We start from the raw sequence: 25229 nt of genomic DNA, 5'->3' as shown, positions 1-25229 counted from the left end.
AAAAAGTAAAAAAAAGTCACAGTATAGTATGTCAAAAAAAAAGTCATAGTACAGTATGTCGAAAAAAAGTAAAAAAAAGTCATAGTATAGTATGTCGAAAAAAAAGTAAAAAAAAGTCACAGTATAGTATGTCGAAAAAAAGTAAAAAAAAGTCATAGTATAGTATGTCGAAAAAAAAGTCATATAGTATGTCGAAAAAAAGTAAAAAAGTCATAGTATGTCGAAAAAAGTAAAAAAGTTATAGTATAGTATGTCGAAAAAAAGTCATATAGTATGTCGAAAAAAGTAAGTCATATAGTATGTCGAAAAAAGTAAAAAAGTTATAGTATGTCAAAATAAGTAAAAAAAGTCACAGTATAGTATGTCGAAAAAAGTAAAAAAGTCATAGTATAGTATGTCGAAAAAAAGTAAAAAAAAGTCATAGTATAGTATGTCGAAAAAAAGTCATATAGTATGTCGAAAAAAAGTAAAAAAGTCATATAGTATGTCGAAAAAAAGTAAAAAAAGTTATAGTATAGTATGTTGAAAAAAGTAAAAAAGTCACAGTATAGTATGTCGAAAAAAGTAAAAAAGTTATAATATAGTATATCAAAAAAAGTAAAAAAAATTCACAGTATAGTATGTCGAAAAAAGTAAAAAAGTCACAGTATAGTATGTCGAAAAAAAGTCATATAGTATGTCGAAAAAAGTTTAAAAAAAAGTCACAGTATAGTAGGTCGAAAAAAGTAAAAAAGTTATAGTATAGTATGTCCAAAAAAAGTCACAGTATAGTATGTCAAAAAAAGAAAAAAAGGCACAGTATAGTATGTCGAAAAAAGTAAAAAAAAGTCATAGAATAGCATGTCGAAAAAAGTAAAAAAGTCATAGTATAGTATGTCAAAAAAAGTAAAAAATTCACAGTGTAGTATGTCGAAAAAAGTCATAGTATAGTATGTTAAAAAAAGTAAAAAAAAGTCACAGTATAGTATGTCAAAAAAAGTAAAAAAGTCACAGTGTAGTATGTCGAAAAAAGTAAAAAAGTCATAGTATATTTTGTTAAAAAAAGTAAAAAAAAGTCACAGTATAGTAGGTCGAAAAAAGTAAAAAAGTCACAGTATAGTATGTCGAAAAAAAAGTCATAGTAGTTCGAAAAAAGTAAAAAAAGTCACAGTATAGTATGTTGAAAAACGTAAAAAAAGTCATAGTATAGTATGTCAATCAATTTCAAAGTTATTCTTTTAAGTATAATAGTGTGTATTATCTCCTTAAAGCTTTGCTCCCTTCATATTCAACCACTGGGGAGCAACACACAAAAACAACACGCAAAATCAAACCCACAGACCAGCAGTTCCTGTAATACCGTTTTATTATTTTTTCACATTTTTATAGACAGAAGTCAAGTATCGAAGGCATTTTGTAAACAGTGTCTCCACACATCTACATTTTGCCTCTCATCAGTCAAAAACACTGTCCTTTTGAAATAAATACAATGCTGATTTTAAAAGAAAAGAAGAAAGTAAACCGAGGATATTCTAACCTACATCAGCCTGAAGGAGCTCATACGGAGTCTTTGTGTCTGAAGTCAGTGTCTGGAAATGAGGCCACGTTACATGAAACGACTGCACGACATATGGAGGTAAATAACTCCTTTGACCCAAAGAGGAGGTGAAAGGAGGATAAAAACTAGGAACACAAACATCCTGGAGCTGGAGTCCATCAAATCTCAGTGTATTCAGAGACAAGTAACAACCAGAGGATGAAATGCTGAGACCGCCTGTACTCTTAATGTCATAACTGCAGTTTGAGGATTTTTTTTTATAGCATTATTGTCGACTGTTCAGTGAGTTTTAGGGAATGTTGGGTTTAAACACAAATGATGCCAAAATACTGTTTTTATAGCTTCATTTAGCAAAACAAATGTGTATGTTTGAGCCACCAAATGTGAAATAATCAGGGATGCACCGAATCCAGGATTTGGCTTCGGCCGAATATTGGGCTTTTTGACGGGGTTCGGCTTGCACTACGCGCGCTAAGTAGCTTTCGGAGCTGAAAGCAACAAACCGAGATGAGAAGTCAGAAAGTTTGGAGAGACGGACTAACACAATTGTTGGTTTTGGGTTGTTGTTCTCATCAAACGTTTTACAGCGGCTCGTTATTGCATAAAATAAGATCAGGATTTCCAGAGTATAGCTTATCAGGAAGGTGGACTCAACATTTCATCCTCTCAGCGTCGCTTGTGATTTCAAATGGCAGCTGAACAGGAGCGTCACACAAACAAACAAACAAACTGAAAGAGTAAAAGTGAAACGTAGGCACGGAGAAACAGGACGTGGGTGGATGATGAGCATCCCGGTGCTTCGCTAACACTACACGGATCAACACTGGAGTTAGTTTTGTACTTGTTGTCTTTCGCTTTTTACATGAAAATGAAATGTGGTGTTGTGTGTTTTCTACTCTAGTCTACTGTCTCTACTGTGTTGAGTACTGAAAACCATGCGTCAAGGTTCTTTTGTGTCCCTCAGACCTTTATTTTTTTATTTTTTTTATTCAATAGTGCGTGTCTGACTGACCGGTTATGTACGATTATTACCCTCTCCCCTCCCCCCACGTGTCATCTTAAAAGTTCACCTAGATTACACAAAAAGACAAACAACGTGAGCTGTAATCTTTCTCTGTAGAACGTTCAACATCGTGCATCACATTTTAGAAAAGTTTGTTTCACTGTGGCCTTGAAACCGTCACAAGCGCTCCACGTTGGCTTTCTCACGTTAGAATCGTTTATAAAGTGCTCATATTATGCTCATTTTCAGGTTCATAATTGTATTTATGAGTATGAGGGCGTGCTCTGACAGTACCTAGCTAAGGACTACTAGCCAGTCAGAAGCAGAGTATGAGGGCGTGCCCTGACAGTACCTAGGTAAGGACTACTAGCCAGTCAGAAGCAGAGTATGAGGGCGTGCCCTGACAGTACCTAGGTAAGGACTACTAGCCAGTCAGAAGCAGAGTATGAGGGCGTGCCCTGACAGTACCTAGCTAAGGACTACTAGCCAGTCAGAAGCAGAGTATGAGGGCATGCCCTGACAGTACCTAGGTAAGGACTACTAGCCAGTCAGAAGCAGAGTATGAGGGCGTGCCCTGACAGTACCTAGGTAAGGACTACTAGCCAGTCAGAAGCAGAGTATGAGGGCGTGCCCTGACAGTACCTAGGTAAGGACTACTAGCCAGTCAGAAGCAGAGTATGAGGGCGTGCCCTGACAGTACCTAGCTAAGGACTACTAGCCAGTCAGAAGCAGAGTATGTGGGCGTGCCCTGACAGTAACTAGGTAAGGACTACTAGCCAGTCAGAAGCAGAGTATGAGGGCGTGCCCTGACAGTACCTAGGTAAGGACTACTAGCCAGTCAGAAGCAGAGTATGAGGGCGTGCCCTGACAGTACCTAGCTAAGGACTACTAGCCAGTCAGAAGCAGAGTATGTGGGCGTGCCCTGACAGTACCTAGGTAAGGACTACTAGCCAGTCAGAAGCAGAGTATGAGGGCGTGCCCCTGACAGTACCTAGCTAAGGACTACTAGCCAGTCAGAAGCAGAGTATGAGGGCGTGCCCTGACAGTAACTAGGTAAGGACTACTAGCCAGTCAGAAGCAGAGTATGAGGGCGTGCCATGCTAGCAGCTAGGCGAGCATTATAATGTGTGTTACAAAGTGACCACGTTTGTCTCTGAAGTAAAGGCTGGACTACAACAGAGCTGTTTGGAGCAGTTTGTGAACAGTGTTTTCTGTTGGAGATGGTGAGTCACTTTGGGGGGGACTTTGGGCTTTTTCACTTTGTAAACCTATAACGTGCACAAAAAAAAAGAAAAAGATAGATAACACAAAGGACAAAAGCATAATATGAGCACTTTAACATTTGAGACGCACACTTTTTTTCACTTTCGAAGACATTTCGGAAATCCTCAAAGACGCTTCAGTAAAACGGGTTCTTATCCCGTTTCACAAGACGCGCGTCCACTCTTTGATACCGACAAAGACGAAAACAAAAACATTACATCTACAAACGATTTCCTGGCTCTCCTCCATAAACAACATGAAATCAAGGAGAGGGTTAACTTTTCCGTCTCACCGTGGTCAGAAAGAACAGGTGACACTGTGACTCTAGAGTCACTACTCACCCAGAAGCTAATCAACACTCTCTCACTTCTCCCTCGCTCTACCACACACACACACACACACACACACACACACACACACACACACACACGTGTAAACATCAGGCCACTTACATAGAGGCTACGGAGAAAGCTCTGTGTGGAGCCTCCGCAACCAGAAATCAGACTTTATGATGGCAGGGAAAACCCTGAATTGTATTATTTTGCATTTATAACCCACTAGAATGTAGTTGTAAGCAGCTGTGAAGACATTTTGAAGTGTCTATTAATGTATTTGTCAACTATAACTCCTCTTATATATCTATATTGGTTACACATGTTAACTACTGGGGTAACAGTACAGTGTTGACCCATTTTTATTTGATCGCAGCGAGTTAAACTGGTTTGAATCTACTTTCTCAAAAACCAGATGAAGCGATCTTACAAGGATTTCAGAAATGTTTTCAAAAAGTCAGCAGATGAGCGGCTGAAAGGATTTATCTATTAATCAACGGCCAAAATATCGCTGGTTCCTGCGTCTCTAATGCCAAGGTTTTTCTGGCTTTTCTCTTCTAGGATTGTAAATTTAATATTTTGGGGGTTTTTTGGACAAAAAAAGAGAAGAAATTTTTGTAAGACATCAACTTGAGCTTCAGGACATTGTAACAGGCATTTTTCCGACATTTTAAACACAAAACTATTACCCATCATTCCAGAGAATAAAAATAGTCAACAATCTTCCTGTAACATTAATTCAAACGTCATAAATTGTCGCTGTCGGGTGAAGACCTTGTATGTCCAAAAATGTTGATTTTCAGAAAACATTTTATTTGGGTTCTTTGTTTTAATTCTGTATTTTTTTTTACCAAAATGTTCTATAAACAGATTGGTGTTTTAAGTATTTCACCCTTTACAAAAATTGAGCACTGATTCTATTACGTTACTGTCTGTATAATAATCTTTGCCTCAATGAAAAAACAAACACTGAAGACATTTTATTGAGCCGTTTACCTTCGACAAAGTCAGATGAAATCGCCTCGTCACTGGGCCAATCGTCGTGACCGATGGCATTGATTTATGAAAAAAACGAAATGTTGAGATACACGGTTTCTGCCCGACAGCGAAGAAATGTAAAAGTACTGATTGTCTGAGACACAAGCTGTAATGTAAACCTGCACCTTTTTTTTCTGTTAAAACACTGTTGTGGTTGTTTTTAATCACAAATCATCACAAATATATGTCCTCTTTCTCTTGTACTTGTAGTGCGTTCCATTTGTAGTCGGAACTCGGATTTTCTGGAGGTCGGAAGTCGGAAACACGCCCCCTGACCTCGGGCAACCACCGAGTACCCCGAGCTAAAAATCCAACATGGCTGCCTGTGCATCAACAGTTATGAAAGCTGTAGTAACACACAGTTATAAGCTAAACTCACTAAATCAGTCGTACACACGATGCTGTCCATATTCTATCTGTGGACATGTTGTTACTCTGTTTGAATGCACAAAAAACAGTGTCATGCGTAAACTGGCATTGCTAACAGTGGCTAACCTGGCTAGAGCTAACGAAAACCAATGAAAATCCCACTTGTAAATGGAACCTTCAACTCGGGTGGGACGTCATTCCCAGCTTCGGCTTCCGAGTTCCGAGGCATGATCTGAGGCGTTATTATGGATCCCACGTAACTTCTAGGCAAGTCCCGCCCTACGAAGCAGCTCGATTGGTTGGGGTTAGGCATTGACCTCGAGTGGTTAAGGTTAGGATAGCCGATTGGTCAGGGGATAGGACCTGAACAAATCAGGTTACCTCGCGTAAGCATGGACACCTGGCCAATAGTAGTGTGTGAATGCTATTGAAAGGCGGGTCTTGCCTAGAAGTTGTGTGGGTTCCATAACAACGCTGATCTGAGACATGTTAGCGGTGGTCGAAACCGTTCCCTATCACAGAAATAGTGCACTATATAGTGTGTTCTCCATTTTGTAGTGGTGTTCCAATTCTCTGGTTAATTTCATTCACTACATAGTCCACTATAAGATACCCACAATGCACTGCATTTGAGCGTACTCTGGCATTCAGTAATGATGCTCATTAACTATGCCCTGGTAGCCGAGCTGCACCAATCACATCGGTGCATCTGATATAGGCGGGCCAGAGGCGAGCTAAACAGATGACGACAGCGCTGCGACGTCGGAGTCCAGAATCAGTCAGTAAACATTGGTCGTAGTGTTATCCAAATGCTTGCAGTGATATTTTCCAATGCATGCTTGGTGCCGTCCCTCGAGTTTGGCCATTTTCATTACTCATAGCCAGACCCTTAATCTTTCGGATTTGGGTCTGGATTTCCAGGCTAGGGCGCGCCCGCCTCTGTTACACAAACAACGGGCAAATCTCCTGACGCAAGCCCCGCAACGATGTGTTTTCAGTGAGTGTCCGAAGTCTTGTTTGATCGTTCCCTATATAGTTCACCATTTCATAAACACTATATAGGGAATAGTGAGTGAGTGAATGAGGGGACGGATTTGAACACAGCTGAATTCATGCCTTCCTGTCTCTACATGCTGCTCCATTTCTCCCCAGCAGAGGACAGCGACACATCAGGACTACTGTATCATGTATTCACATGTAACACAGGACCCTAACATAGGACAGTCCCTAAAACGGTCAGTACACTGGCCGTTCCCAACCTGGCGCGCGCAAATGTGACGTCATGGGATCGCCATAACTGTTTATACTCGCGCGAGGTGGCGCTAATGAGGAAAGGCTACCGACTTTGCTATTTCTACGGACTAGAAGAAGAAGAAAAAGGTAAACAACAGCAGAACTGGCAGCAGCATTGACGTCAATGCTTCAATTTGATTGGATGGCCTACTTCGTCGGATCAAGCCTTTCATTCACCATAAAAGAACTCATCTTAACCCAGTAAGTTTACAAGAGAGACGTGCAGTCACTCTGAGTCCTGGCATCCGGTTGTCGGCGAACTCGTTCAGGCCTCCTGTTTCCGCTCTGTCGCGCGCCGCTGGAAAAAACAGAGTGGTGTGCGCACTCAAAATCCTGGCGCGCCAGCGAGATCTACATCATTTCGACGTCACATTGGCGTGCGCAAGCTTGGATGCGGCAACTGTAAAACAGCCATGACACAGGACAGTCCCTAACACAAGTGTCTTCAGTAACATCTGAAGATTTGGGGTAAGCGGGGCAGATTCCACACTGCTGTAACACGGTCGTGAGCAAGGTGCATTATTAGGAAATAATACTGCTTTAAGTTGTTGAAAAAATGCATTCTGTGTACTTTACTCCAGTTCTTACAGCTCAGAAATGCCTTGGACTAACACTTTAAAATGTCACGATATTTTTTTTTTTAGAGAAGTCAACATTGTTCAGCCCCCCAGCCACAGTGGAGGCAGATTATCGCCATGGTAATCTTTATTCTTATAAGTAACTGATTATCTAACTGTGAAACGGAACCATTACTGAATAGCTAATGTTGAACATTTAAATAGGAACATGAAATATTTTACTTTGAAAAACATTTTTTTTCTCTGAATTTATGTGGTTTAAAGTCCCCTCTTTGAAATTTCCAAAGTTAGTTTTTTGTTTTTAGGATTCCAAAATTCAAGTTAATTTAATAAGTTTCAATTAAGGTCAAAATCACGTTGCTTAAATTAGAGGTTGGTGAAATCCGGACACCGAAATTCAACCCCCCCCCCCCAAAAAATGGGCTTCCCTTACAGTTACCTGAATATGTGAACCCGAAAAATGTTTCTTAAACTGCACCGCTAGGAATTATTCAAAGCTGAAACCACACACAAAAAAAGGGTTTTCAAAGTAAAATCTTTTAGTGCTGTAACTTCAAACAAAGTGTTTAGTAGTGGTTCAATTTCACAATCACACATTCAGTTGCTTATAAAAGAAATCTAATTATGGCATTTCTTTGCTTCCATAGAGCTGCTAAATCCCAAACTTTCACTACTTTACCAACTAATAACTCATTTTAGAATAAAACATTTAAATGTGATTTCATTTTTAATATCGACAATTAAAACGCATCCTTGCTTGCTTTAAGAAAACAAACGTCCTTTTCAAAATAAGAGACTGCCTTTGAAAAATTACGAGATTTAGAGGATTTTGTGTCACTGCAACAAAACGTCTTATCAAGTCCTTTTCGTGTGTTATTGAGTCCTAAACATTTAATTCACTTAAAGCTGTAGTGTGTAGTTTCTGTCTCCCCCATTACTCCCCCCTAAGTAATGACAACAACACTGTTGGTGCATCCACATGATACAAGCCTTCCGTGATCTCACCCCCCTCCTCCACGCAAGTACCAAGTAACCAAGGAGACCCGGAGGATAAAAAAAACATGATGGACTCTTCAGAAGAGGTCATTATCTTCACTTGAGTTTCTGCGCGAGAAAGTCGCCGGACGCCACAATCTCCTGAACATAGTCATACTGAGAAATACAGAGAGAGTTGTGTGGAGCTGATAGTCTTAATCAGCTTTGTGGCAACTCATCTGGCAATGGCTTGAATGTAACGGACGTTCATTAATATCAAAAAGTTACACACTTAAGCTTTGAAATAAGTGAAGAGAAATCTGCCAGTGATAGAGATAATTTCAACAAATGTCCTGATGCCCGATTTGGTCTTCTTTTCAAATATATAGTTCATTGGTAGTACATTTTTTAAACAATTTTTCGAGCTTTAAAGTTCATTAATGATGTTGGAATCTTGTGTGATACGACTGAAAACTGCAGAGCAGTTCAGGAATGAACCTTAACTTCTGAGCAAAGATGGACGAGACGTCCTGAAAGTTCTCAGAGGTAAAAAAAAAGATCTACAGTCAAATCAAAAGTATAAGCTTACGAAACGAAAGTTTAGGTAACATTTCTTTCGTCAAAAGTTTGCGTGTAATTAAAGAGCCCAATAATGACAACACAAACTACTCGATAAGATGAGATTACAGTGTAATAACTGCGTGTTAAAATGTCTGCAGCAAAAATTATTCTGCACATTAACTTCATTGACTACAGGGCCTAAACTGGGGACTGTGATCTAGTGCTAAAACCATTAAATTTATAATAATTAACATTTCCGATCATCGATTGAAGGTTTAAGTCATTTATCGAGCAAAAACATGAAACGTTTAAGATGTACAGCTGCTCAAAATGTGAGCATTTGCTGCTTTTCTGTGTTCTATAACACTGAGAACTGATCGTCTTATTTAGGGAATTTTGTGTTGAACAAAACGTGATGTGTGACGGGCATTTTTTCACTTCTGTTTGACCGTTTCTCTGTAGATTAGTTGATTCACTTTAAAGCGTAATCAGATTTATAGCTCGACAGTGAACAGCAGCTTTGCCAGTGATTTTTGCTTTCGACCTGGAAGCTGTTGCTATCTTTTGTACTTTCCACACTGTAACGTGCAAACTGTTTGCCTGTCTGGTCTGATATGTGGGCAAAGAAAACTGCAAATCCTATTCAGCCATTACCCATAAATCATTGGGACTTAAGAATCAACCATCCCAGAATTCACCAGCAGCTTTCATCTCCGGAGCTGAGGAAGAATAGACGACTAAACTACGACCTCTACGCGACGGTCGACTACTCGTCTTGTCTACGCGGACAGTAGAAACGTCGGTGTTGCCGTTGGTAAATTATTGGCTGTATCTTTCCGCTAAAGAGTCAGAAATACAGTCTGTTGAGAATGCCAGAGCACTTTTCCCAGTCCAATCTCGGAAAAACATCTCAGAGCATGTTTATTTTTATTTTCTATTTTCCGTGTGAAGGATCCCCGGTGACTCTTCCCACCAGGAATGTGGTCAGGAGGAAAGTGCCGATCCTGTTCTTTGCAGGTTAAACCACTTATCACGGTGCCAAGTCAGGGGTGAAACTGCTCTGATGTATGGACGCATTGTATGGAGCTGGCGAAATCCAAACAATCCGACTTCCAGCGGTAATACTCCATGTCATTGTGTCAGGGGGAGCAACAAAAGGCCTTGCATCGCACAGGAATGCATTCGCTGCATGCCAAGCTGCTTAGCCCAGTGACCTGTTGTCCAGTTGGGTTCTTTTCAAATGTTTTTAACCCTTAAAAAAAAAAAATTGTACCAAAAGAACGGAAGGGGGGGGGGGGAATGGACACTAAACATTGTTTATCACATAGCACCATGCCATCGGTTTCCAGTTCTTAACACTTGAGTGAAGTGTTATCACATTTCCATAGGTTTTTTTTTTTTTTTTTTTTTTTGTTCCATGAGAGCGCTGATATGCAGTGTCCGGAAAACAAAAAAATCACGGTGAAGAAAATGAAAAACGCAAATGAAGAGGAAGAAGAAGCACACAGACGTGATGTGAGAGGGACGCAGGAGGATTGGCGAAGCTGAGGTACCTGTTCAGGTGACTTTTGTTTCCTACAGTTGGTCTGCGGGACGTCCAGTGTGTTTGCCTGCTTACTGTACATTTGAGGACAGTGATGACAGAAGGCACATATTGCCGGGGTGATGGGATGGGGGGTGGTTATTTTTTATTTTTTTTTGAGTGATGAACTCTCCTCCATCCAAAGTGGGGAAAGCTAAGCCTTTGTCCGCCTGCTGACGGATCACAAAGAAACACCTGGTCGCTTTCAACATTTTCACCCACCAAGCAGATTCTTCGTGTCGGATGAGCGACTCCAGGCTGGTTGGTTTTTCCAAATTATTCCAACTTTATTATCATTCGACCACAGATGCGGAGGTTCTGAATAATCAGGACGCCCAGTTGATGGTTTTTTGAGCCACAGAGGCCAGTGATGCAGACAGAACTTAGAAGCCAGCGTAAAGTATCGTTTCCCTGGCTAACGAGAGTGATGAGATGAGAGCAGGACTTCCACGTGATGATTGGTGCCTTTGACAGTGGCTGACTGGACTTCAGAATAAAACTGCTGTCAGATGGGGAAACCTGCCTCACCGCCCCACCCCCCCCCCTGCTTCTGGAGCTCAGACCCGGACTGAAACGTGTTCCAGCGAACGGGCCGGCGCGGGGGCAGGTGGCGCGGCAGGTGAGGGTGCCGCCGCAGGGGGAGGAGTTACTGCTTTCAGTTCGTCCCCGGGGCAACTCTGGGTGCTGACGCCGCGGTTGAGGGGGCCGGCACGCAGCGGCCCGTTGGCGTGCAGAGTGCTGGGGTCGGTGCGGGGGATGTTGACGGGGCAGGAGCGGGTGCGGGCGTGGCCCTTGTGGCCGCCCGGGTGGCAGACGAGGCTGCCCACGGTGTCGACGGGCGACAGGTGGCGCTTGACCCAGCGCTCCACCCGCTCCTCCTTGTACTTGATGGAGTACCAGGTGAGGAAGATGAAGAGGAAGCCGAAGAACTTGAGGCTGGCGGCGAGGCCGAAGTAGACGAAGCGCAGGGAGGTGACGTCGTACTCCCAGCAGGAGCCGTGGACGCCGCAGTCCTGCTGCCACAACATGCAGGTGGTGTCGATGACGGCGCCGAAGTAAATGGGTGTCGGGATGTAGGCTGAGGGGAGAAGAGATGGAAAAGAAGGGGGAGGAAAGGAAGAGAAGACATGATGGAGGAAGAGGAGGAGAGAAGGATCAAGAAACAAAAGAAGATAAAGTATCAAAGGAAAGTCAAGGAAGGGAACGGGCGAAGAAGAGAGTGAAAGGAAAGAGAAGTGAGGAGAATAGTTAAAAAAAATACAGAAAGGCATGAAAATCGTGAGGGGAAGTGAAGAGAGATAAAAAGGTGAGGGAGAAGAGACAAGAGGGACAGAAAGAGAGAAATGAGCAAACTTGTGAGAACAGAAATAACCACAGAATTTAACTAAGAAAATCTGAACTGTAAATCTGAATCCTGTTTCTTTTACTTCAGTTATAGAGCATCACACTTTGGTAACGTTGTTGGACTTGCGGGAAACATAAAAAAAGTACGATGAGGTATCCCATCCTGGCCCCAAAAATGCTGTTTCCTACAATTCTCATAATACAAAGTATCTTTTATTTCCCACCTACAATTCATGGTTAATGCACACATCTTTCAAACCTCACACCCCCGGTTTGTGTTTCTCCTCTGACTGATTCATACTGACAGCAGCTCTCTGAACCTCCCATGTATCAAATCCAATTAACCTCCTTCCTCCTTATTCAGGAGAATCAGCTCATTAGTCAGCAGTAACAGAATGCGCAGTGCATTTACAATCAATGCATTAAGCTGACGCTCTCCTCCTCGTCTGTACTGCTGCACTGATCCAAACAGAGCGCATCACATCAAACTCTGAAAGCCACGCCCACCGGAGGGGAAACCTATCAGCGCCACAACATGCAACGACAGGCTCAAACACTAACAAAGTGCCTGTAGTAGTAGTAGTGCATGAAGCTAGCTAAAAACCTCAGATTTGATCATGTCAAAGGATTATTTTAGCACCCTATATATACCACAGGACAAGTTAGCTTTTAGTAAGTAAATGTTAGCTATGTGTTAGCAACCTAAGGCACTTGTAAACATAATATAGCATAGCTTTCTGATTTATCCACATTTCACTATAACACACGTTTCATACTAGGCCATACTGTAATGATTTAGCTTAACTTACAGCAATACAGTTAGCCTAAAACTGACATTTCAGACTGATCTCATGAAGTGGCGTATGTATGACACGCCGATTCGTATGCCATTATTGGCGTGTTATCAAGACGCATACTCGCTTTTTAGCGTGTTTATCAACGCCGTTTGTATGAAAGGGCGAATATCCGCGTAGGGAGGATGGGTCACTTTCACCCAGGAAAGCGGGGATCGTCCCCCCCGTGTCACGTTTCCTTTGTGTACCGCGTGTGACGTTTCCTTTCCACGTTTGTTGTTTTCCTAAACCCAAGCCGTGTGTCACGTTTCCTAAACCCAACCATAGCTTTCTTCTTTTCCTAAACCCAACCGTAGCCTCGCGATAACACGCCACGTGGCTTTAGAAAGTGGCATTTACGCTGTGACGTTGCAGACTGCTGTCCGCTGTATACAGCATAAACATACACGTGGATAGCTCAAAATGCGTACAGATAACAGTGGCGTGTATGTTTACGCGAAGTCATGTCGTCATGTTGGACATTTGGATATTTGACTTGGTAACAAAATGCTTGCTGCACAAGTAACATTAGCTTAGTGTCAGGTTCTCTTCCTGCTGATTCCTCACATCTGTATCCACTATCCAAAAAAATTAGGAACTGGTTTTCTGATTTTTCCTGTAGTTTTTTTTTTACTCACCGAGAGTCCTGAGGAGAACAAACTGCATTCCCAGAGCGAACGGTCTCTCCTGCTCCGCTACAGACCTGCACAACACATAAAACCACACAGAAAGGTCAAGACTCAGGATCATCATAATAATAGAGGATGATATGAACCAAACAGGAATGGGTACAGAAACCCTAAACGACCGGTACCTAACTTATCGAATGAAAACGCAGATTTCGGTGCCACTTAAATGTCTGCGCTGCTCTCTGGTGCTCCGAAACGGACGTTAGCGGGAACAGAAGCTTCGCTGCATGTGCCGTTGGCAGCAGGTAAAGTTAGCTTACCGTTAGCTAGGGCAGTGGTTCCCAACCTTTTTTCCTTGGCGCCCCCCCACTCATGTCTAAGAAAAGCTGAGCCCCCCCCCCCCCCCTCCAAAACCGAAGTTGAGGTAACTCTCGAGATAGAGCCTTACTTTCTTTTTTGATACAGAGGAGTTATCAGCACTTTTACGTTTCTCCGCCATGTTTCATTCATAAAATGTGATGCCGTGGCGGCAGGAAAAACAAGGATGCTAGCAGCTAGCAGCTGACCTGATGACAGCAGGGGTCCCAGGTTAAGAGGTCCCGGAGGTTTGGCCTACTAAGTAGCCTGCCTACAATTTTAAGCGAGAACAAAAATACATAGTTTTTATACAGACTTTTTGTATAAATTATATATTCTAGTGTATTATCATAATTTGTTTAACATGTGCAAATATATTTTTTTTACCTTAACCTCAAACCAGATAAAGACTTGCGCACCCCCTGTGATCTTTGCCACCCCCTGAGGGGTCCCCGGACCCCAGGTTGGGAACCACTGAGCTAGGGGATGGTTTAAACACGTTTAAAATGCTGACAGGTAAACGGTGTAAAGTGTGATTGTATTTCACTGGAAACAATTCCAACACCAGGACGTCCAACAGTCTGCAGCTAAAGACACAGAGTAGGCTAGCTGCACTTTGAGACACCATGGCCACTGCCGGAGTCGGAGATGTCCGAGAAACAACAGAGACGAGCCTTAATGGTGCGTTCAATTGCACCTCGTAGGCTCACAGTGCATTCAATCTTGTTGTAAAGTAACCTTTCTGCCATCTAGTGGTTCTTCTTTTTGTAGTTTAACAACAATTGACGGGTGAAAAAAGTTATGGTTATTACATTTCATTAAAGCTCACATGGCACGAAAATTTCACTTTATGAGGTTTTTTAACATTAATATGCGTTCCCCCAGCCTGCCTATGGTCCCCAAGTGGCTAGAAAGGGTGAAAACCGAGCCCTGGGTATCCTGCTCTGCCTTTGAGAAAATGAAAGCTCAGATGGGCCAATCTGGAATCTTCCCTTTATGATGTCATAAGGGGAAAGGTTACCTCCCCTTTCTCTGCTTTGCCCGCCCAGAGAATTTGGCCCACCCATGAGAAAGACAGAGAGAATCATGGCTTGTAAACGAGCGAAGCATGGCAGTTGGTCAAGGCCACACCCCCACCCTCCACCTTGCCCCCCCTCTCCTCCTCAATAGCATTTAAAGCTACAGACACAGAAATGGCACATCCTAAAGAAAGCTCATTGTGGGACTGGCTCTAGTGGCTGTAATTCTGCACCAAGGCTGAATTTCTGGAAAGAGACTTCAGATACAGTATTAGGGGACCACTAAGGTCTATATAAAAGAGACTTCAGATACAGTATTAGGGGACCACTAAGGCCTATATAAAAGAGACTTCAGATACAGTATTAGGGGACCACTAAGGCCTATATAAAAGAGACTTCAGATACAGTATTAGGGGACCACTAAGGTCTATATAAAAGCATCCAAAAAGCAGCATATCATAGGACCTTTAATCATTTAGATTTTAACCATATTGCCTTAGCAATAAACAAGCTGTTCTTTAATGTCGCCAATTGTTGTTTTGTGCTATTCTTTTTTTTTTTTAAAGCATCGATTCAGGCAACGGTATCAGAAAAAAAAAAAAACGATACCCAACCCTAGAACCAAACAGTGGTGGAATATAACTAAGTACATTTCACTGTTCACATTTCACTGGGTAAAACTGACTGTATTTTAGAAGTATTTCAGAAGGTGATACCTGAGGGTGACGATGATGGCAGAGGGCTGGGCACAGGCAGTGATGAGCGTGACGATAAAGAGAAAGATGAGGAAGGGGATGAGGGTGTTGCACGTGCGGTTGCACTTCCCCGACACGGCGTAGCCATTCTCGTTCAGGTAGGTCTTGACGATGACGAGCTGCAGCTGGTTGCTGCCCTGGCCGCTGGACGACGGCGTGATGACCTGCCGGCTCTGGACGCAGGCGCAGTCCGAGTAGTTACGGATCTGGAGGGTAGTGAGATATATGTACGGAGTTTTAGGCACTTTAGGATCCATCATCAAGAAGACCGCAAGTCTCACATGAAATCACAAACCTATAACCTCTCTTTCTCCACTTTTTCACAGTTCTTAGATAAGCACAGAAACATTACATGTGTAAAAGCTTGATATTCTTTTTGAATGTTTTGGCACTCAAATCATAGATGTACAACGGCATTAGCGTCAGTCCAGGTTATCAGCTCTCCCTGCCTCTCACCCCGGTGCTGTCGTTGGCCACGCTGTTGCAGCCGGCCAGGCAGGGGTTAAAGTACGTGATGCCATCGGAGCCGCAGACTGGAGCGTACTCGTGGATTTTACAGCCGCAGTTCACATTGCAACCTCCGGTCAGGTTCCTCTGGGTCATGGTGAGAGTCGGTCTGGAGAGAGAAAAATACACAGCAGCTCTTTAGGTTCTGCATTAAAAAAAAAATATTGGGGTTTCAGCTTCATCAAGGTAACATGACTGACAGTTGAATGGACATGAAACTCTATAAATAAAAAAGAAGATAAGTAACTGTTGAATAAGAATATCTGGTACAACTCCCAAGGTGCATTTCTTTAAGAAAAACACTAAAGCTAAAGAGGACACTGATAAAACATTCAGCAGTTTAAATTATCTACAGTAGCTGTGCAATGTGAATGTTAAGAATCTAAATGTAATCTGGAGATCTAAATGTCTGCACCAAATTTCATGGCAATACATAGTCGTTTAGATTTTTCAAATACTTCAAATGCACAAACAAACCAACCAAGCAATTATTGAACTGGATAGCAAGCAAGATAGCGAACAAGTTCATCTGATATTGGGTACAAACTGAAAAAGAAGCAAAAGAATTGGAGAGAAAAAAGTAAAGAGGGAAGGAAAAAGAAAGATGGACATTAAAAGACGAAATGAGAGTGAAGATAAGGCAGAATGGAAAAAAGGAAGGGTTGGAAAGAGAAAGTGATTGATGAAGACAGGACAGGAACAAAAAGGATGATAATGAGAAAAGAGGGATGTGGAAACAAGACGGAAAGACAAGAGACACACAAAGAAGAGCGATACAATGGATGAGAGATTAGAGGGTAGAAAGAGATGATGGAGAAAGGCAGAGTGGAAGAAGTTGAAAAGAACGATTGATGAGGGATGAGAGGGGAAACAAGATAAAGAGATAACAGCGAGACAAAGAGGATATTGAAAGGAAAGAAAAATTATACATTAAAAAGATAAAATAACATTAAAGAAACAGAGCTGAAGATGAGGGCAAGGAGGACAGACAGACAGAGAGAAAGGCAGACAGACAGACAGACAGAGAGACAGACAGACATACAGACCGACCGACAGAGAGACACACAAAGAAAGACAGACAGAGAGAAAGACAGACAGACAGACAGAGAGACAGACAGACAGAGAGAGAGACAGACAGACAGACAGAGAGACAGACAGACAGACAAAGAGGGAAATAAATAAAAACAGAGGGAGAAGCACGAGAGAAAAAACGAACGCAGTCAGCCAAAGTCTCTTCCAAGCTGTCCTTGGACATATTCCATCGTTGCCCTGTAACCACTCTCAGGGACGCTCCGTCCCAAAAAAAAACCCTGCCTCTGATTACTGGCTCGCTATCTGATATCCTGGGCCGATCTGCACACACGCTTCGTACCGGACGTCGGCCACAGACGGGGCAACAACAACTACCACTGACTCCGTCACACAAACTGCAGTCTGCAAACGGCCGTCTCGGGTACAAGGGAAAGCTTTTAAAGACCCCATTTCCTCCTGGGATTAAAACACGACTTGAGAGGAATGACCCCCGAGGGAGGTGATTAAAAAAATGTCTAAGTTTAGACATCATAAATCTGTTAGTAATGGATGTTAATGGCTGACCACGGTGAAAACTGCTTCTATGTATTTATGCCAAAAAGTCAATGATAGTTTTGTTGTAGTGGATTATCTGTTTGCCTTTTCTGTCCGGATCAAAATCTATGACACCGAAACATGACAAAGAACTAAGTGGCAGGAAAATGTGGAAAAAAGACTTCGACTTTTAGGGTTGCACCTAAAAATTATTTTTGTTATAAATCTGTAGCTTATTTTCTTGATTAATTGATTACTCATTTTTAGGGTTGTATTTCGCTTGGGTTTTTTCTGATACTGTTGGTTAAACGATACTTTTAAACTTTGCTGGTGCCTTAACGGAGAAACTAAAAAGAGCATAAAACGGCATTAAAGAACAGCTTGTTTATGGTTAAGGCCATTTGGTCACATTTAAATAATTCATTTAAAATGTAATAATAACTTATTTCACCAGTCAATTGCCGTTAAACAACAAAAAGAAGAACCACTAGATGGCAGAAGGGTACTATTTTAACGATCTAAGGGCACGGCGTGAAGCGCATGGCGCAGGTGCGTTCAGGGCGTGTCCAAATCCACTTTGGCTAGTTTGACGGCGGAAAAAAGGGTCCGTGCGCCGGGCGCATGGTGTTGTACTTAGGTCTTCATTAATTCATAGGTGTGTTGTTTCGGCGTAACACGCAATAAACCAATCAGAGTGTGTGTAACAAGCACAGTGTGCACGCGTTGTGCACGAGCCTAGGAGCATTTTACTATTGCTCTGTTAAAATAACAATGAAATGCTGCGCTATTGACTTTAGACCAGGTTTTTGTTGGTCAATGGCGCGATCACTTCCCGCTGCCTCAAGATAGCAATACGCCAAGAATGCACCTGAACACACCTCCCTGTAAGACCAGCACGCCCAGAATGGGCTACAGATGAACACACGGCGCAGGTGCATTTGCTATTTAAACGATGCAGGCGCTGGACGGGAAATTGACAACTGCGTCGGTCTTAAACTAGCAAAGACACTTGTGCCGGGCATTGTGCTGCGCTGCGCCGGGTGCAAGATAGGGCCCTGAGTTTCTGGAGGTGCATTGAACACACCATAAAGTCCCGACGGTGTTGTTTCTCTAACAACTCTGACTTGAATATGGCCACGGTGTCTTTAGCTGCAGACAGTTGAACGTCCAAGTGTTGGAATCCTTTCTAGTGAAATACAGCCACACGTTAGACCATTTAGCGTTCAACCTGTTGATCGTGTTAAAGCCAGCTACTACCTAACAGTAGACTAACGTTACCTAAAAACTAAACTCTGGGAATCTGCATTCAACACAAAGACTGGGTATTTTTTTTTAAATGTTTTAAATCAGAAACCAAAACACCTTACTTTTTGTATCAATACCACTATGATACTTAATAAAATATAGTCTAAAGTAGGAAAGGTTTTCTAATACCTGATCTAAGAGTACATAAACAAGACTAATAACACATATCAGAAACCCAGCAATATTCACGACCTTTATCTTAATGAGTTGGGGAAGATGTTTGCGGCTTTGAGAGAGGACATCCATCAGGTTTAAACTAGAGATGTTCCGATACTGCCTATCGGTATCAGGAAGTACTGGAGTTAATGCACCGATCCGATACCATGTAATAAAGCCCTAAAGAAAATCTACGTTAAAGTAGTTTATTTATGTTATTTTTCCGTTATAACTGAACTGCATAATAAAAGAAAGTTCTGGGGCGTTCATGTTTCACAAAGAGTTTAACCTGAGCCAGACCGACAACAAAGACAATAATATCACTTCCATACAGGGATAGTAGTATACAGTTGTCAAAACATAATAAAATATATGAAACACTGGTATCGGATCAGTACTCGGTATCGGCCGATACGCAAGTTCAGGTATCAGGAAGCAAAAAATAGTATCGGGCCATCTCTAGTTTAAACAACAGGAGTGTGTTTAAGTGGATCAATGTAACAGGCTTGTACAAAGACAGAGAATAAGGCAGACAAAAGAGTGAGAGAGGGAGAAACGTACTATTCATGTGTTGAGATGACGTTACGTTACAATGGTCACTAAGGCTACCTCTCTCTCTCTAGCTGGCCTCTCTCTATCAGCCTCTTTCATAATTCTCTGTGGGTGTTTATCTTTGTAATGCTTCCTCCGCATCTGTTTATCTCCTTCTCTCCTCTATCCTTGTTTTGGCTGCCTCCCTCTGTCCTCCACAGCCACATCACTGTGGAAAACGCACACTCAATATGAAATTTTTTGATTCAGAGAAGACAGAACAGCCTTGACGCTGCACTGACGTGGTTCTTCCTTGTCAGCAGTGATGCATGACAACCCACCACTCCCCCCACCCCGAACTTCCCGCTCACAGTTTCCCCTCCTCACTCACCCGGTGGTGTAGGGGATGTTGATTCCTCCCAGGTTGATGCTCTCGCAGCCCACGATAAACAGCGTGGAGAAGCAGAGCAGGGAGACTCCGCTGCAGATCATAGCCAGCTTGGCCGACTCGCGAGCTCCCAGCTTCAGCTTCTTAATGATGTAGCCGCCCAAGACGATGCCCACGCCGGCGCTCGGCACAATAATCACACCTGGGGGGGAGAGAAAGGTGCATTTTAGAAATTTAGATAACTCTCTTATTCATATGCTGCAAGGGAAATAACATACTGTCTTTATTCAAAGCATCTCACGGCAAGTCTAGTAAGATAAAACCGGAAAATGATGATGTAGAAGCAGGTCTAGACCATACTCTATGATTTACAGAAACCCCAACAATTCCCCCCAAAAGCAAGCATTTGGCAGTGGCGAGGAAAAACTTCCTTTAGTTTAAATGACTTTGATGTCATTCACACTGACAAACGCACAGAAAACTTGACCCAACTCTGCAGCTCCAACAACTTTTTTTTTTTGCCTTTCAGCTCACAGTTTTAGGGCATTTTTATCTAGCAGCAGGCAGTTGTTTTCAGGAAATAATTTCTGATAACCCCACTGTACATTACCTACCCAGCACCAAACAGCAGACCAACAAAGTTAGGTAACAAAATAATGGAGCATTTAGCAGCTAAAGAGACATCTTTTTTCGTAGGAGCTGGTGGAGACCAAACCCGAGCTACAAGAGTGAATATTGAGTTACATTCATCAAGTGGACAGAGACACATATCCAAATGAAAAGATAATGTTTCTCTTAGTCTGCTGGATGTGTAGCCATAACTACTAGTTTATGATAGTCGCATCTCTATTATCGAGCTGTTTTCTTCTGCCCCCTTGTGGACAGAAATCAATTAATGCTGCTTTAAAGACGCAATCTCTTTCCATTCTCTATGACAATGTCACATACAGTCATGTGTATGCCATCTTTATAATATTTAGTCTACCCTCATTGACATAAATGGGATGGACAAAATATGTAAAACACCTCTCAGTAAAACACAATATAATATAACTTAACAGCACCCCAATCTACAGCAGTAGAGCTTCCATCTTGTAATTTTGGAGCAGTAGTAGTCTGGATCTACAGAAGTACATTTCCAGGATAAAGCCGGACATCCGGCGCATGTCAGGCTTCGCACATTACCTTTCGCTCTCTGTGTGTGGTTTGTTGACACTATAATTATTTTTACCAAGTGTCAAAACACTTTTAAAAATACTGTAGAAGAGTTTATTACTCTTCTACAGATTTTCTAAGTCATAGTTTACTTTCAAGCTCAACAAATTGAATCATCTGTAAATTGTATAACTGGTTTTCGCAGTCTTCACTATCTCTTCAACAACAAGACCTAAAGAAAATGTAGCGGCCGAGCTGCCTTACATTACCATGACAGTGCACATTTTTAGTGTGGGTGGCCTTGAAGGGAGTGGAGCCTCTGGTAGGTGTTAAATAATGTTCTTTCCTGTGCAAATCAGTGTTTACTGCCATTATCAATCCAGTCTGGAGTTTCACTGCCATTACTAATACACAGTGTATTCAAACAGTTTTCCTCAAGCAAATTCTGGTTCCTGACATTTTCAAAATATACAATATTGGATTAACTGCTTATTTTCTAAAATAAATGTTCAACTGTAGGTTAAATGTTGATAAAAAGGTAGCGAATTGGTGCAATTCTCCTAAGGAGAGGCTACAGACATTAGTAACATTTGAAAAATGTAATTTTGGTTTCCAAACCAATTAAAACTTGGTTGTGCTTTCTGTCCGTGAGGTTGTGGTGTAATGTAAACGGACAAGCAAAGGAAAGGTTGAATTAATTAAATGTAGCAACTCCGCGGCTAAATGAAAAGTGACTAATCTGTCTTTCCAGGTAAAGTCAGACTGGGTAAGCGGTGTCCAATCAAAAGAGATGCCAATCTGATGAGACAGATGCGTCATTAGACCTCTAATTTAATGAAACTAATTATTATGTACCAAGGCGCAAAGGTGGAGCATGGCCTCCTGCTATTGGTACATAGTCCAGGGACAGGATACTTAACAAGCCAGGGGGCAAAAATTATTTCCAACATCATACTTCTTCTGCCGAGGGAATAGACGGTTAGTCGATTAATTGGTAGTTTTGTTCTTAGTCATTGGGCTTAGTCATGCTGAATGTCTTATTTCCAAGAAACTTATGAGCACATCTCTGGTAAACACACAATTTAAAGTGGTGCTTTGCATGTTTCTTCGTGGAGAAACTCAGTTTTAAGAGGGTAAATAGACTGCGATTATCTGGTCTGAACGACCTCTCGAAGCGCACAGATCTGTCGATTAGAGCTGGGTTAAAAAAACGGATTAAAAGCGATCTTTGTTTGAGTGAACGGATATCGATTAGGAAAATCCAGAAATCAATCTTTTAATATCTGCCTTTTCACCATAGATGCAGTGAATTGACCCACTTTTTGGGAGCCAATTCCTAATGTAAACATTAAAGTGCTCATATTATGGCTTTTCCCCTTTCCTTTATTGTGTTATATATCTTTTTGTGCACGTTATAGGTTTACAAAGTGAAAAAGCCCAAAGTCCCCCCCAAAGGGACTTACCATCTCCAACAGAAAACACTGTTCACAAACTGCTCCAAACAGCTCTGTTGTAGTCCAGCCTTTACTTCAGAGACAAACGTGGTCACTTTGGAACACACGTTATAATGCTCGCCTAGCTGCTAGCATGGCACGCCCTCATACTCTGCTTCTGACTGGCTAGTAGTCCTTACCTAGGTACTGTCAGGGCACGCCCTCATACTCTGCTTCTGACTGGCTAGTAGTCCTTACCTAGGTACTGTCAGGGCACGCCCTCATACTCTGCTTCTGACTGGCTAGTAGTCCTTACCTAGGTACTGTCAGGGACACGCCTCATACTCTGCTTCTGACTGGCTAGTAGTCCTTACCTAGGTACTGTCAGGGACACGCCCTCATACTCTGCTTCTGACTGGCTAGTAGTCCTTACCTAGGTACTGTCAGGGACACGCCCTCATACTCTGCTTCTGACTGGCTAGTAGTCCTTACCTAGGTACTGTCAGGGCACGCCCTCATACTCTGCTTCTGACTGGCTAGTAGTCCTTACCTCGGTACTGTCAGGGCACGCCCTCATACTCTGCTTCTGACTGGCTAGTAGTCCTTACCTAGGTACTGTCAGGGCACGCCCTCATACTCTGCTTCTGACTGGCTAGTAGTCCTTACCTAGGTACTGTCAGGGCACGCCTCATACTCTGCTTCTGACTGGCTAGTAGTCCTTACCTCGGGTACTGTCAGGGCACGCCCTCATACTCTGCTTCTGACTGGCTAGTAGTCCTTACCTAGGTACTGTCAGGGCACGCCCTCATACTCTGCTTCTGACTGGCTAGTAGTCCTTACCTAGCTACTGAGCATGTGCGACTCCCAACAAAGATGGAACAGAAGTGAGATGTCTCACTCTGGAGCTAAAACAGAGAGCTCAACACACAGGGTGAAAAGAGGAGCTGCAGCAATGTGCAGTACAACAAAAATATGGTGTTTTTTTAAATTAAGCCACATAAACCTATTCTGGTACAACCTCTAAATACAATTATGAACCTGAAAATGAGCATAATATGAGCACTTTAACATATTTGAGGGTTGGTTTTTGCTTGTACAATTTACATCAGTTCTCTGAGAATCTCTTTTATATGTAAGCAAAAATGGTATTGTAACTGAAATTTCCTTAACCTGATTGATATAGAATCGAAAAATGTGTGTGAAAATGTCTGAACTGAATACGGAAATCATTGGCGATACCCAGCCTTCCTGTCGATTAAGTCAATTAATCGATTAGTCGACCAAATCGTATGAATGTTAGTCGACTAAGACTTTCTTTAAAATCGAGGAAAGCCCTTCATACACATCAGAACCTTAACGGCAATGTACTTAATATTAAATTGGAACCCTGTGACCTTTACAAGTCTGTGAGCAGGTTTTCAAGAAACATTTTGATTTCACCCATTAAAAGGCTGGCATAATATGAAAATATATGTATGACTGGCAGCTTTAATCACAGGCTTTCAGCCCACTCCACCTACAGCTGAGACAGTTATGCAACACTAAAACATTTTTGATAACAAAAGTCTCACAAGATGGAATGTCTTTGGACAGAATCGCAAGTATGACTAAAAGATTTCCAAAACATATACAAATGAAGATTTTGTTGGATAAAATGTGTTTGTTCGGTGTTTAAAAACTTCAGCTATCAATAGCAACAGCTTTCTGTGTGGAAGATTTAGATGAGTCATGGTACCAGCGGGTGTGACTAATGATGAGCTGCACTTTGCAATCAAAATCATTTCTTCCAAAAGGTGAGTGTCTTATTTTGTGATTTAACTCTTGCATTAAGCAAAGAATAATATGAGCAGCCAAAAAACAAGCAGTGTGGACGTCAGAATTTAAAGGTAAGGCGCAAAGCCTGACGCAAAAGTCTTAGCTATTTAAAGACCGTCCAGCACCCGCGTCGTTTAAAGAGAAAATGCACCTGCACCCATCTGTGCGCCCATGGTGCAAATCCTCCATCATAACAGCAAAGCTCCAAGGTCCAAACGCGCCTGGCTTTTAAAGGGAATGGGAGATGACACTCTTGATTAGTTCATTGCATGTTACGCCCCAAAACACACCTATGAATTAATGAAAACACTAAGTACAACCCTTTTGAACCATGCGCCCGGCGTACAGACCCTTTTTTCCGCCGTTAAACTAGCAAAAGTGGATTTGGACACGCCCTAAAACGCACCTGCGCCACGCGCTTCACGACGTGCCCTTAGATCGTTAAAATAGGGCCCTATGACTGTCTTCCAGGAGAGACTGAACGCTGTTATCAAATGTTGTGTTACACCCCCCCCCCCATGACGATCGGCTTTTCACTCTGGCTTTCAGCGCTGCCGCCTGGAAAAAACAGAAACGTTCCTTGATTTCCAAAAAGGTGGGAAAACGCTACACAGTACTTGTTTTCAAGCATTAGGCTACCCAACCCTCATCGCCACATGGACTACGCTGGACTTACTAAAATTAACATTAGGATAACCAAACCTGAAACGAAAACGTCATGCGTCATAAGAAAAATAAGAAAATAATATGTACAATATGTCTGTTTTTATAATGAAAGAGCTGTGCAGTTTGTGCAGGAATGTGCAAAATCAACAACTGAATGCAACTTCTATCATTTTAGAATACTAGCATGTTGTAAAGCTATTTTATTTTTCTATTATCAGTTATATTTACATATGCCTCTT

The 25229-nt window shown here is 42.1% G+C and overlaps 1 protein-coding gene across 3 annotated transcripts in view; it reads right to left on the bottom strand.

Moving 5' to 3' along the window:
• Positions 1 to 1327: 1327 nt before the first annotated feature.
• Positions 1328 to 25229, bottom strand: part of LOC144527151 (solute carrier organic anion transporter family member 5A1-like) — a 48961-nt gene continuing 25059 nt past the window's right edge. For all 3 annotated transcript variants that reach the window (XM_078265057.1, XM_078265058.1, XM_078265056.1), the window contains exons 6-10: positions 19925 to 20123; positions 15925 to 16084; positions 15430 to 15674; positions 13347 to 13411; positions 1328 to 11609 (exon numbers count right to left, since the gene is read on the bottom strand). In XM_078265057.1, coding sequence (XP_078121183.1) covers positions 11089 to 11609; positions 13347 to 13411; positions 15430 to 15674; positions 15925 to 16084; positions 19925 to 20123 — 1190 coding nt within the window. In that variant the 3' untranslated portion in view covers positions 1328 to 11088. The remainder of the gene's footprint in view (positions 11610 to 13346; positions 13412 to 15429; positions 15675 to 15924; positions 16085 to 19924; positions 20124 to 25229) is intronic.

The sequence above is a fragment of the Sander vitreus genome, chromosome 12 (genome assembly GCF_031162955.1).
Source record: "Sander vitreus isolate 19-12246 chromosome 12, sanVit1, whole genome shotgun sequence".
NCBI classification, from domain to species: Eukaryota; Metazoa; Chordata; class Actinopteri; order Perciformes; family Percidae; genus Sander; species Sander vitreus.
The sequence above is the reverse complement of the archived record's forward strand: the minus strand, read 5'-3'. Positions and strand labels throughout refer to the sequence as shown.